Source organism: Zophobas morio, unplaced genomic scaffold (genome assembly GCF_036711695.1).
Source record: "Zophobas morio isolate AGI-343-1 ecotype UQ-CSIRO unplaced genomic scaffold, CSIRO_AGI_Zmor_V1 ptg000004l, whole genome shotgun sequence".
Lineage (NCBI taxonomy): Eukaryota > Metazoa > Arthropoda > Insecta > Coleoptera > Tenebrionidae > Zophobas > Zophobas morio.
This window is the reverse complement of record NW_026972109.1, coordinates 17,726,070-17,739,723: the sequence shown is the minus strand read 5'-3', so window position 1 is coordinate 17,739,723 and position 13,654 is coordinate 17,726,070. Positions and strand designations below refer to the sequence as shown.

General features: G+C 34.1%; 1 protein-coding gene across 1 annotated transcript in view; it reads left to right on the top strand.

The window, feature by feature from the left end:
- The first annotated feature begins 13,118 nt into the window (after positions 1–13,118).
- LOC135143833 (uncharacterized) overlaps positions 13,119–13,654 on the top strand; it is a 218,298-nt gene continuing 217,762 nt past the window's right edge. The window contains exon 1 of the mRNA XM_064075775.1: positions 13,119–13,380. Within this exon, the coding sequence (XP_063931845.1) occupies positions 13,201–13,380 (180 nt within the window). The 5' untranslated portion in view covers positions 13,119–13,200. The remainder of the gene's footprint in view (positions 13,381–13,654) is intronic.

Genomic DNA, 13,654 nt, shown 5'->3' with positions numbered 1-13,654 from the left:
TTGTCTTAAAAGAAAATTAACTGGTTGAAGTTTTTCTTAAATTTACTGCCAAAGGTTTTGATAGTCATGGACGATTAAGTATTTCAAAAAAATCATGAATTCAACAGAGTTGCGTGATATAAGAGCAAAGATCAGGCGTTCCCACCAAACGTTATAATTACGATTAATAATGATAATTTTATCGTCCTCATTGGAGTCCTGCCTTATTAATGATAGTGACTGCACTATTATTGTTTTTTTCTCTTATTGTTATAATCACCCCAAGTATTAAGTATAAATCTTATGCTTTGTTATTTTCTCAATTGCAACCCTTGCATTTTCAACCAAGCGAAAATGGCACAGGTCCCCTTATAATCACGACATAAAATTAAATTAAAATTTAAATTAAAAAAAATTACAAGTTCCGGGAGTCACTGATATTAAATATGTAGAACGCTGTGAATTTTTCTAAATTAGTTTCCTTAGCTGCCGCGTCTGATATGATATTCAGCGGTATAGCGAATATTACAAGCACATGAATAGTAAGAGAATTTTGTAAAATTTCCTAAGTTATTAGTCCTTTCTGGTTGAATATTGTTGGTTCTACATAGTTACCTTTATATGTCTGATTGCTTCTGTGTAAAATTTCAAAACTATCTTGTGTAAAATATTGGAGTTGAAATTGAAATTAAGTAATGAACTAATGAAGAAAACGTTGGTTTTAGTAGTATATTTATATTTACTTGTATAATATGGACTTCTAAAATTAAGTTGAACATGGTCTTCATCCATTAAGTGTTAAAGTTTGTAGAATTATAAATGCTGCCTACAGTTCTTTCTAAATCATGTTTTTGAAACTATTCCAGCTTTACACATTATCTACATTATTACAGTTTTTCAAAAAAGCGGGAAGGGGAATTCTGTCGAAATACACTTGGGCCATTTTTTTTACTACGAACCTTATTTCTTGGGTTTTGATCTTATTTAAACTTCATTGTTTTCATTATTACGGATTGCAGTCATTTATATGTATGTTAAAAATAAAACTGGTCTTAAATTCCATCCCTATAAAATCCCATGACTCATTTTACCACTATCGAATGATTTATTACCCTTGATTTTAACACATTCAAGTTGGAAAATATTAACTGTACATCGTCAGGGATGATAATTATAAAACGATAACTTTCTTATCAAAATATGAAGTGGTGCAGTTGAATGCTTCGCTTAAACTTATAAAATGAGACTTCATTCTCTGGCAAAAGAAAACGAACCGAAATTTTTGATGATTTTGCATTCAGAAAAGACCTGGATGGACTCATTTGGCAACATAATTAAAAAAATTGTTCGAAAGTTCCTTCGATAGAACTTCCCTCGCACTTAAAGTACAATGAAACATATCCAGCACTTTCGAGTTGAGTTGTTTGTTTACACAATTTTGTGATTTTTGCAAGGACACGTATATCAACTTGGATTGGTGCAGTATAACACTAAAATAACAGTACTGTGTTCCCAAAGTTTTCTACGAAAGTGAATTGACTCATTCATTAATTTTTTTGAGCCACCTGTTTAAGCAAATCTAAAAAATATGAATGCAATGATAATCATAAGTAAAACTCATCATATTTTGCACACTTTGAGAAGAATTTACAAAGCAAAATTTTCAGATGACGTGATCAATTTTGTGGGGTTGATGAACATTTTGATTAAAAAGTTACCATGCTTCCAATAACTTCAAAACGTTTGGAAAGTTTCAAAATATTCAGTTTTACAATTCTTGATTTAATCAATAAAATAAATTGACTAAGTAATTAATTTTTTTGAGACACCCTGTATAAGCAAATCTAAAAAATATTAAAGCATTGATAAATCACAAGTACAAACTCATCATATTTTGCACATTTAAGATAGGATTTATTCAACAATATTTTGAGGTGAGGTCATCAATTTTTTAGGGGGGATTAGCAAATACATTTGGATGAAAAATTTACCATGCTTATGATAACTTTAGAATATCTCCAAGATTTCAAAGCATACGGTTTTGCAGTTCCTGATTAAATCAATAAAATCAATTCACGCATTCATTCATTTTTTTGAGACACGCTGTATAAGCAAATCCAAAAAATATGAATGGGATGTTAAATCACAAGTATAGACTCATCATATTTTGAACATTTTAGATAGGATTTATTCGGCAAAATGTTGAACTGACGTCATCAATTTTTTGGAGGGGATAAGTAAATATATATATTTTGATTAAAAATTTATTATGCTTATCATAACTTTAAAACATCTGCAAGATTTCAAATATTGGGTTTTGCAGATCCAAAATTAAATTGTAAAATTATAAAAAAGTCAATTAATTTTTTATAATTTTGATTTTTTTCCCAAAAATCTGGATGTTTCGGGTAAAAGCTCAGCACGGAGTCATAAATTACATTTGTTGGACTATGTTATCTTATACAATTTAAAACCCGTTTACTATTGTTATGAAATAAACCCAACGCCTATGGGCCGTCGAGAACTTTTTGGTCTGTACGTCGATGACGACTTATGACAGAGCGACTAGAAAGATCCCGATCGCAGCTCATCTAGAAGGAAGTATGGGTTTAAATACAAGTATTTACAAGTATTCATTTTTTATTTGCCTTAGAGGCTTAATAATATTCCCAGTAGGGGTACAAATTAACTTAATCTACATCAGATAAATCAATAAAAATAAATAAAATAAAATAAATATTGGAGTTTTATATAATAAATGTTCTATTCTTTCTGCTTGCCCACCCCTTGGCATAGATCCCTTATCTTCCATACTTCTTTCATCCCGTCCAGTCCTCTTCCATCCTCGTTTAGCACTTCTTCCCTACTTTCCTCCGATTCTCTCAATCCTTCACATCCATCCAGCGTATGCTCTATTGTTTCTCCCTCTCTCCAAGATATCCTACACCTTCTGCCAGTTTCATCCATCCAAAAGTTATTCTCTTTCTCTTCATTTCCACACTTAAATCTCGCCATCATTCTTTTCTCCTTTATACTCTCTCTCTCTCTCTCTGTACTTTGGTACTTCATCCTTTACTATTTTTCTATATTCTGCATTATATCTAGACTCTGATATTCTCGATCTGCTTTCTTGCTTATCTATATCCTTATCTCTTACACTCAGTTCTTCTTTCATACTCCTTCCCATTTCCCTCATTTCTCTATTTCTTCACATGCATATCCCGTTCCTTCATAATACTTGTCTCTTTCGTCCCAAACATGTTTTCCCCCTTCCTTTCTTATTTCTTTCCAACATTCTTGTAATATTTTGCAATCACCTCTCTCACTGAACTTCTCTTCAAATCCAACTGCCCTTTTATCCGCTTCCAGTGTCAATTTCTCCCTTTTTGTTTCTTCTCTCACTATATATCCCATGTCCATTTCAAGCATTTTTCTTGCACTCTCTCTATTTCTCCATATTCCCTCCATCCCCAAATCTCAGCTCCGTACATAAATACACTTTTGATCAAACTATCAAATATCATCATTCTTCTCTTATAATTATGTCGAAATTTTCTCTCTCCTATTTCCCATACTATTCCTATCACTGTGTTCGCTTTTTGGACTATTTCTTGAATATGCGTTCTATCTGAGTTATTGCTCTTTAATGTATATCCTAAGTACTGGAATTCTTTCAACTGTTCAATGTTCTTCCCTCTCCATGCCCACTCTTCCTTCTCCTTTCTTACTTTCTTCCCAAACACCACCATTTTTTTTCCACATTCACTTCCAGTTTCCTTTTTTTTACACACTTCTCCAAACTTTTAGTCATTGTTTTCATTCCTTCTCTTTTCTTTGCCACAATCACCAAATCATTTGCGTACGCCAACGACCACGCTTTCTTTTTGCTGACTACCACTCCTTCTGTCTGTACTTTTCTGAACATTTCATCTATATCTCCTAGATAAGCTGCAAACAATGCGGGGCTGCGTGGGCATCCTTGTCTCACTCTTCTATTTGTATAAAAACTCTCGCTCTTTTTCCTTCCAAACTCCATTTACCACTTCCCATATCTTTTCTTTCACTCCTTCTGTCCCGAACATCCACGCTTCGTTCTGGATTCCATCCCCTCTTGGAGCCTTTCCTCTTTTCAGTCTCTCAATCTGTCTTCCTATTTCATCTTCTGATATTTCTGAACCTCTCCACATTTCCTCCGTCGTTGTGATTCCTTTATTTATTTTGCAGCATTTTTCCTCACAACCTCCCAATAATTCCATAGAGTGTCTTTTCCATTCATGTATTTTAATTTTCCTACTGACTTCAGTCTTCCTTCTCCGTTCCTTGTTTATATATCTCCATACTTCTTCTTCTGTTTTCAGGGACTTTATTGTCTTCTCTTCTTCTTCTTCTTGTTTTTCTCTTTTTTCTCTTTTTCTTTCTTCCCATTTTTTCCTATAATTCTCTCTTGCTTTTAGGTACTCTTCTTTCCTTCCCTTGTCGTTCTTCCATTTGCTTAATTTTTTGCCTAGCTTATTTCTTCAACTTACTACATTCTTCGTTCCATCCATTATTCTTCCCTTGCCATATGTATATCTTTCTTTTTTCCATAGCTTCTACAATTAGGTTGGTCAGTTCCGCTATCATAGCTTCTAATCTTCTTTTACTCCGAATTTCTTTTTTTCTAGTCTACTTCTGTATCTTTGAATTCCCTCTTCATCCCATATTCTTTTTTCTAATTCTTTTCTTTCGTTTCTTCTCTCTTGTTTTTCGTACTCTTGCTCTTTTCCTTTGATTTTTATTTCTGGAGGCATGTGGTTTGATTCTACTCATTCTCCCACTTTGAAACTCTCTATTTCTTCCCACACCTCTTCGTTGACAATCCCATAGTCTATAATTGATTTTCCCCTAGCCCCTACGTACGTTCATTCTCCTTCTTCATCTCCTTCCTTGTTTCCATTCAAAATTTCCCATCCCATTTCTTCTATTATCTGCCACAATATTTTCCCTTCTTTGTTATTTGCTTTATCTTGCGTTAAAATCCCCCCCTATGAGTATTTTTTCGTCTTCTTTTTCTTTTGTTTCCTTTTCTATGTTTATCTTGGTTTCCTCCATTTTCTTGCTGTAAACGGTTATTTCCCATCGTATGGGTTTAAATAGAGGCCACCTTTGGGAACGATTATTATTCAGTTAACAAATCGGGTTGAACGAAGACAGAGTCCAGCTAAGTTGCGCCGGAATTATTTTGTTCATAATCGCTGTGTAATCAATCGTGTAAATTTGAGTTATTGAGAAATAAATTGTTGAGTGTTACCCAAGCCGATTTTCTTCGCCGATCAAGGTAACACTATGTATAATTTTGAAGTGACGTCATCACATGGAGGGATATTTAAAGAAATTTTGACAACAATCGGCCCAGTACTTTCGGAGATCATCTGTCTAATAAAAATCCGTGACGGCAGACAGACGGCCAGACGGACAGACGGACAGACGGACAGACGGAAACGGGAGACCTATTTCTTCGTCCTGTTGGGGTCATGAAAGGTCGAGAAAACGTGAAAGTAGGGAGTCGGCCGACGGACTTGATTACAATACTTCCTTCGTTTACGCTCGGGAAGTAAAACATCACTTCAAAATTTGGTATACCGGGTGTCTGGAAAATTGCGGATTAACTCTTCGCTACGCTCTTAATAATCACCTGGTGAGTCTGGAAAAAACAATAAAAAAATTCCGTTTTACATTTTGGTGGAGTTATAATGATTTTAAAATTGGTTCTTTTGCAACGTTTAACAACTAAACAACACATTGATTATCACAATATAAAACATTTAGTTAATATTTCATATAAATTTTAAAGTATCTGGTGTTTTGTTGTTGGATGAACTTGAAAAAATCTTTTGAGGTTTTAGTGTTTTATGAATTTGAAAAAGTCTTGAGTGCCGCAGTGTTTTTTTTTTAATTCTGGAGACTTTTGGGTACCGTCACCAAAAACGGGCCACCCGTATTTTTTTTTAAAGATCCGAAAATGTACAAAATGAAGTAGGATTTCGGTTGGAATACTTCAATGTTGTTACGCAAAGTTTATTGCAATATTTTTATCCAAAAAGAACTAAAAAATATATTATTTTAATACACAATTATAAAAATTCAGTAATTAAACAAAGGTGAAAAAAATAAAAGTTTCCAAAAAAGCAAAATCAATGATCATTGACACACTGTTTATAACGGGTATTTCGGGGGAAATACGAACCTGTAAGACTGCTGATAATCTCTCATTCCTTTAAAAACATATTCTGAAGCTCATCTAAAGTGCGGGGTGTAAGTACACTCAGTTAATATACATACTGGTCAAGAAACAAGATCAAAAATAAGGATCGTAAAATCGTCGAAGCACTGTACTCAGAAAAATATTAGCTGGCCCTTTTTTCATGCCGGTGAGTGTATTTAAAACAATTTTGGGGGACCTTGGTGTTCTATTTTTGGAAAATTCTGACCTGACCTGTTTTTGAGTTAATTTTGAGACCCCGTTTTTTTATTTTTGAAAAATTTGAACCAATCTTGAGGTTCCAGGTATTCCTGTTTGGAAAGAATTTAAAAGTGCTTTGGAGCCTGTAGTGTCTTTTCATATAATAATTTAATTAAATTTCTTAAAAGATAGGTCATTTGTCAAAATCGGTCTTATTTTAGCAGGTAAATACTAGCCCCGCCCACCCGTCCTCTTTTTTTTCTTAGAGGGGATCTCACTTTCCAAAATCAGTCTTATTTTGGCAGCTACTAGCTGTCTCTTTTCTTAGATGGTAATGTCATTGCCAAAATCAGTGTCATCTTAGCAAGTATTGATGACTAACTTTTACAAAAAATTAGTAAAATTTGGAGACGTTACTAGTTTACTTATAATATGCACAAGGCAGGAATTTTGAACATCTTCTCTAGTGCTTAGTTGATTATGCTTTAATGGATTCTTTTTTGTTGGTTTTGGTTATTGTCCTAAAAAATAAAAGGTGGATTTCAGTCACCATGTTATTAAAAAATCAGAAAATAAACCGGAGGTATTCAAGCGTTAGGTGCGTGTAGTGTTGCCGATTTTACTTTTATAAAATTACGTTTTTTTCGTAATCTACTTACATAATAAAGAATTTTTTTAATAATTTTTTTGAGACTCCCGAAACCCCTGAAGAGTAAATCTGCCATTTTCCAGACACTCGGTAAAGTTATTAAGTTCTGAATTTTAATTAATTAATTTGACAATAATGTTCCTTGATGATATTAAGCTAATAATAATGGTTAGGTTTCTGATATAATTGATAACCGTAAGTAGGTGACAACCCAAATAGATATAAAGAATGTTAGCCTTTCTCAAGGAACTTTAGAGTTTACTAATGTTGATAACCAACCAAGTTGTTAGATTTCTATGGCTTGCTGTTGTCGAAAAGGGCCATGAATACATTATAACGTGTATATAATAAAAATATATTTGGAGTTATTATTATATACTTAACTAGCTGTTACCCGCAGCTCCGCTTGCGTGGTTTTCGCAATTAGGACACATTATTTTTGATCCGCTGATTTATTTTTTGATTTCAATTTTATTACTTTTTAAGTTTGTGCAAGTCTTCATTAATAACAATATATAAAAGTATTTGTCCTTCGGCTGACTGATTCATTAACATAACTACTGGAGCTAGAAACACGAAATTTGGACAGAAGGTTCCTTTCGTTATGTAAGCATCAATTACCCCTAAGTGGGTGAAATAAGGACTGAAAGTTTGGAGTTAGGGTCCCATGAATTTTGTAATTTGGGTTATCTTTTGTCGATTTGATTAAAAGTCATGTTTCAAATTAAAGGATATTTCTTTAAAAAAGTTAAAATATTTGGATAGTTTTGTCGCTAATATTGTAGGCAGCCATGTAAAAACAGACATTTACCTGACCTATCTAAAACTTGGTTGTAAATTTGATATTGTTCTGTATTTAATAAACTTTCGTTGTGCCTATAAAAGTATGTCATAGCTAATCACTCTGAGATAGTCTCTGTTTTGTATGACTTCTTCACGTTTTACAGGCTGAGGCGAACCATAATACTTTAAACATTGTCTTCACACACTTGTACATTTTATTTATAATATGAACACTCTCTTGACACTCTGACTGAACTTGACAAATCCAAAGCTTTGCATGATGAGTGATATGCGGGATAAGCGACACCATCAATAGTTTTTAAATCCGAGAATGATGTTGGCCCTCTCATTTCTTGAAGAAGAAGACCAAGGTAGAAACATTCGGCGTTATTAGGGTGAACGGTGTACACTCTGCCCAAAGTTTGATCGCTTTTGACTCCCGGCCAACCATCAACATTTTTTCCACGTTTTTGTCTCTCAAATTTGGTACTTTTCCACACATAGTATGAAGGGACTTCAACATAAAAAAGGATTTTTGCAAAATTATTCGTTTTGTAAAGCTCAAAAAATGCTAGAAAAGTAGTTTTCTGTGAATTATTTACCTTTTCAGTTACATTATTAAAGTCGTTAGGATTAAAACAGACAGCAGGCCATTTTTCAAGTGCACTGTGAGATGAAAAACCGCTGGAAATTGTTCATGTATAGGAAAGGGTCAGGATTCTCCAGACAGTTTCAAAGCTGCTAATATATCGACCACTTTCATATAATTTGACCTCATCATTGTCATTTTCAAGACCAAATAATCCTGGTTGGAGTTTGAGAGTTACAATACTCTATGTTGATGTGAGCAGCAAAAGTTCAAGATAAAAGTGGATTGTACGGTACCACCCATCTGTTATATAGGGTTACAACATGGAATTCAATCGTGAATCCACCATCCGCGGAACCTCTTCGCCGGTATTGAGGGTAGCTGTCTTCGCCTGTTTGGGTTTCTTTCAGGAGAATTCGAGGATATTTTTTGCTACAGCTACATCCTTTCATTTCATTTCCACCCAAATTATATTCCGTTGGGGATGAATTTCAAAAAAGAATTAAAATCAGTCAGTCAAGACAAACAATTTTACATGATTACCAATTTTCAAGTAACAAATGTTAACAACATTTCAACTAAATATCGCCATACAAATATTTTTTCTCATATAAACTTTGTCACCTCATTTGATCTTCTTAGGGGTAGAATCTCAAAAACAGCTGAAATACGCGTTACATTGTTTGTGTTGAAAAGCATTAATATCAAGTTCCAAGCAAAAATTTACAACAGAAATATTTTCCCATACACAATTAGTTACCACTTTTTACCCCCTTAGGGGTTGAATCTCGGAAAATGCTGAAATACGTGTGTCATTATATGTGTTGAAGAGCATTACTACCAAGTTCCACGTGAAAATGTGCAACAGAAGTAGTTTTCCCGTACAAACTTATCCACCACTTTTTACCCCCTTAGGGGTTGAATTTCGGAAAATGGTGAAATACGTGTTTCGTTATTTGTGTTGAAAAGCATTAATACCAAGTTTCACGTAAATATTTACAACAGAAATGGTTAGGAAATAGTCTTCTTGTACAAACTTTACCACCGCTTTTCGCCCTTTTAGGGGTGGAATTTCCCAAGTTCCTTTCTTAGTGGGTGTTTACATCACAAAAGGAAACTATTGTCCAAATTTCATGTTTCTAGCTGCAGTAGTTTAGGCTCTGCGTTGATGAATCAGTCAGTCAGGACAAACAATTTTATATGTATAGATAGGTTTCATCATTACTATCTGAAATCAATTAAATGCAATCGGGTTCACAGATAATTGACATTTGATGTGACAGCTTTCTAGACTTACGTATAAATGTTTCGCGGTTTATTGTTATTTCATCTTCAGGTTTATTTCCGTTATAAAAATCAGTTCTATTCAGAACTAGTGTGTGAGTTTTACTGTTTACGACATTTTTACCAAGAATGACTTTTTCTGAGCAACACCCAACACAAAGTATTCAGATTAATGTCTTACTATCGAAGTAAATGGAACTTGGCTATATTCGTATGGAAGTAAAGTAAAGTAAAGTAAAGTAAAGTTTTTTTCGAGTTGTTCCTTCTTAACTCGTACCATCGAGCTTATTCGTCATTTTTTGTTCACGCTGTATGTAGATCGGACTGATATTTGAAAACTGTAATTTAAGATTAATTTCACTTGCCACTGCTGAAAAAAAATACATTGGAAGGTATTTTACATTTACTGCTAAGTCAGAAGGTATAATTATTATTCGATCAATATTATCTTATATTTAGAAAGTACAATGGAGATTGCATATTTGTACCACTGAGCGACTACTACCTTCAACCCTTGGGTTGAAAATGAAATAAGGGTGTTTTAAAAAAATAAAAATTTGGATCTTTTTCCACCAGTGTACATGTAAGTAACTACAAAGTTCTGCTCATATCTTTAAATATTAAATTTTATTTTTTCAAATACTTATTTGTTGAGTTCAGTGTTCGACGTTAAATTGTTCTCCGTGTCCAAATCTTTTAATTTTAGGGTTTTATATGTATAGTCAAATTGTTATCCACTTTAGATTTCACTTTGTGCTCCAACTTTACCATTTTACTTCCCGAGCGTAAGCAAAGGAAGTATTGTAATCGAGTCCAAGGCCGACTCTCTACTTTTACGTTTTCTCGATCTTTCATGACCCCTAGAGACGAAGAAATAGGTCTCTCATTTCTGTCTGTCTGTCCATCTGTCCGTCTGTCCGTCTGTTCGTCTGTCTGCCGTCCCGGATTTTTATTAGACAGATAATCTCCGAAAGTACTGGACCGATTGTTTTGAAATTTTGTACTTATATTAGGAATATCATGTAGATGGTAAAACGCTAGCCAAAATTTGTCTAATCATCCCCACCACTAATGCGTTGACGTCACTTCAAAATTGTACATAGTAAATGGGTCTTAAATTGTATAAAATAACATAGTCCTACACATGTAGTTTACGACTCCGAATTGAGTTTTTACCCGAAACGTCCAGATTTTTGGAAAAAAAATCAAAATTATAAAACAACATTTTGCCATTTAATTTTGAATCTGCTAACCCGAATGTTCTGAAATGTTGCAGATGTTTTAAGGCTCTAAAGAGCATCATCAATCTTTAGTCAAAATATATTTGGTTGCCCATCCAAAAACTTGATGACGTCAGCTCAAAAGTTTGCCAAATAAATCCTATCTAAAATGTACAAAATGTGATGCGTCTGTACTTGTGATATATCACTCCATTAATATTTTTTGGATTTGCATATACAGGGTGACTCAAAAAAAATTAATGAATGCGCAAAATTTATTTTACTGATTTATTCAGAACCTACAAAACCGAATGCTTTGAAATCTTGAAGATGTTTTAAAATTATCATAAGCATGGTTAATTTTTGATCAAAATGTATTTAGTCGTCCCCCCTAAAAAATTTATGACGTCACCACAAAATTTTGCTGAATAAATCCTATCTAAAATGTACAAAATATGGTGAGTCTCTTCTTGTGATTTATCATTCCATTCAAATTTTTTCGATTTGCATATACAGGGTGACTCAAAAAAATTAATGAATGCGTCAATTTATTTTATTGATTTAATCAGGAATTACAGAACCGAATACTTTGAAATCTTGGAGATGTTTTAAAGTTATCATAAGCATGGTAAATTTTTTATCAAAATGTATTTGCTCTTCCCCTCTAAAAAATTGATGACGTCACTCCAAAAGTTTGCTGAATAAATCCTATCTAAAATGTACAAAATATGATGAGTCTGTACTTGTGATTTATCATTTCATTAATATTTTTTGTATTTGCATATACAGGTTGACTAAAAAAAAATTAATTTCACAGAACCGAATGCTGTGAAATCTTGGAGATGTTTTAAAGTTATCATAAGCATGGTAAATTTTTTATCAAAATTTATTTGCTCATCCCCCCTAAAAAATTGATGACGTCACCCTAGAATTTGGTGAATAAATACTATCTAAAATGTTAAAAATATGACGAGTCTGTACTTATGATTTATCATTTCATTTATATTTTTTGGATTTGCATATAAAGGGTGACTCAAAAAAATGTTGATGACGTCATCGCAAAAATTTTTTTAAATGTTCCGCTACAAAAATGTAATGAGAAAAAAACATAATAGGCATGCCGTCGTCACGTTTCCGACAGCGAGGGAAGTACTGTCTAAAGTCTTTACACCATTTTTTTTCAAGTCAGGCTGACATTTTTTTATTTTAAAAACCATGACAGAGTTTGAAAAAACTTAGGGTTCTTAGTGTCTTCTTTTTACAGAATATGAAAGAATCTTCGGACTTTTGTTTTTGAATGAGTTTGTAACAATCTTAAGGGTTTTGTGTATTTGCTTTTACTTAATTTTTTTTCGTCATTTGGATCTTTGACAGAGTCCGTTTGCCAAATTTTTGCCCAGATCTTCTAAATAATTTAACACATTTTTTTTATAGACACATGCTTGTTTTTGCATGCTAAACGTCGATTAAAGAGATTAAGGTCCTTCTCGTAAATTTAAAAATATTCGTCTGAATTAGCCAAGTAGTAGTACTAGAGTCGATTATAATTAATTAGATTTTTTTATTGCTTTGGGACTGGAATTATATTGTACACAATTTGTGGAAGTGGAAGATTTATTTGTATGCTCTGAAGAGATTTTTCAATGTACAGTTTTCGTTCAATTTGGATGTTTTAGTGAAAACGATTTTGAGCCTTAGCGCGTTTGATCTAAATCCATTGTTTCCACTACATTGAAAATGAATGCCCCATTTTCTTCCAAAATCACGTAACATTAACCACAACCTGAAGATAAATCAGCAACAAATTCCAAAACTTGAAAAGTGAATTTGTCTTTGTCAAATTTAACAGTCGCATCCATCATGAGAATAAACCTGCAATCTCCACAAGCCGTAACCACCCTTAATTAATTTTTCTATTTTCTCCTCCCGCCCTTTGTCACTCACACCAATCGATCCGCCCCATAAAAAGCAGCAAAACAACCGTAAAAAGGGGCGCCCTCCCCGTTTATGACCGGTCAAGAATTCCGCTTCTGTAAACAAAACCTAAACATAAATACGTCCCTGTCATAGCACAAATTCCCCAAATGAGACGGAAAAAGTGCACAATTTCGGCGGAGTCGCGCAGGCCAATTCCCAAACTCTCTCCAAGTTAAAGTTAGTTGGTCTGGCGGCGGCGAGCGGCGCACACCCTATAGAACAAGAGAAGGCGAGCGCGCCAACTTTGCAACGAAAGAAAGAAAAAATCCGAATCACGATGAATTTTCTCCTGTCGGCGTGCGTTTTCGCGGCGGCGTTGGCGGCGTCGTCGGTGGCGACATTGCAATGTTACCAGTGCGGCCAGTATAACGACGGGGTGGGTTCCATAACACCCTGTATTAACGAGACACATATGGAGCTGAAGGAGTGTCCCAGTCTGGATCACGTTTATTGCATTGTAAGTATGTGGGAGCGCTGCTGGGAGTTGCGAACTTGAGACGCCGACGAAAAGAGTTAATTGACGCGTGATGGATTGGATTCGGGACGGTTTTGACTGAGAATGAGTTATGGAGAAGTTCAAAGTTTATCTAATTTGGCGAGATAACCTAGGGTTAGGCGCGGTGGGGAACTGATGCTGCTGAATGGAGAATTTAAATAGAGTTTGACGTAGACTGTTGGAGATATGGAAGACCTAGATAGTTTTTTTTTAATATTTCAACTGAAAAATAAAA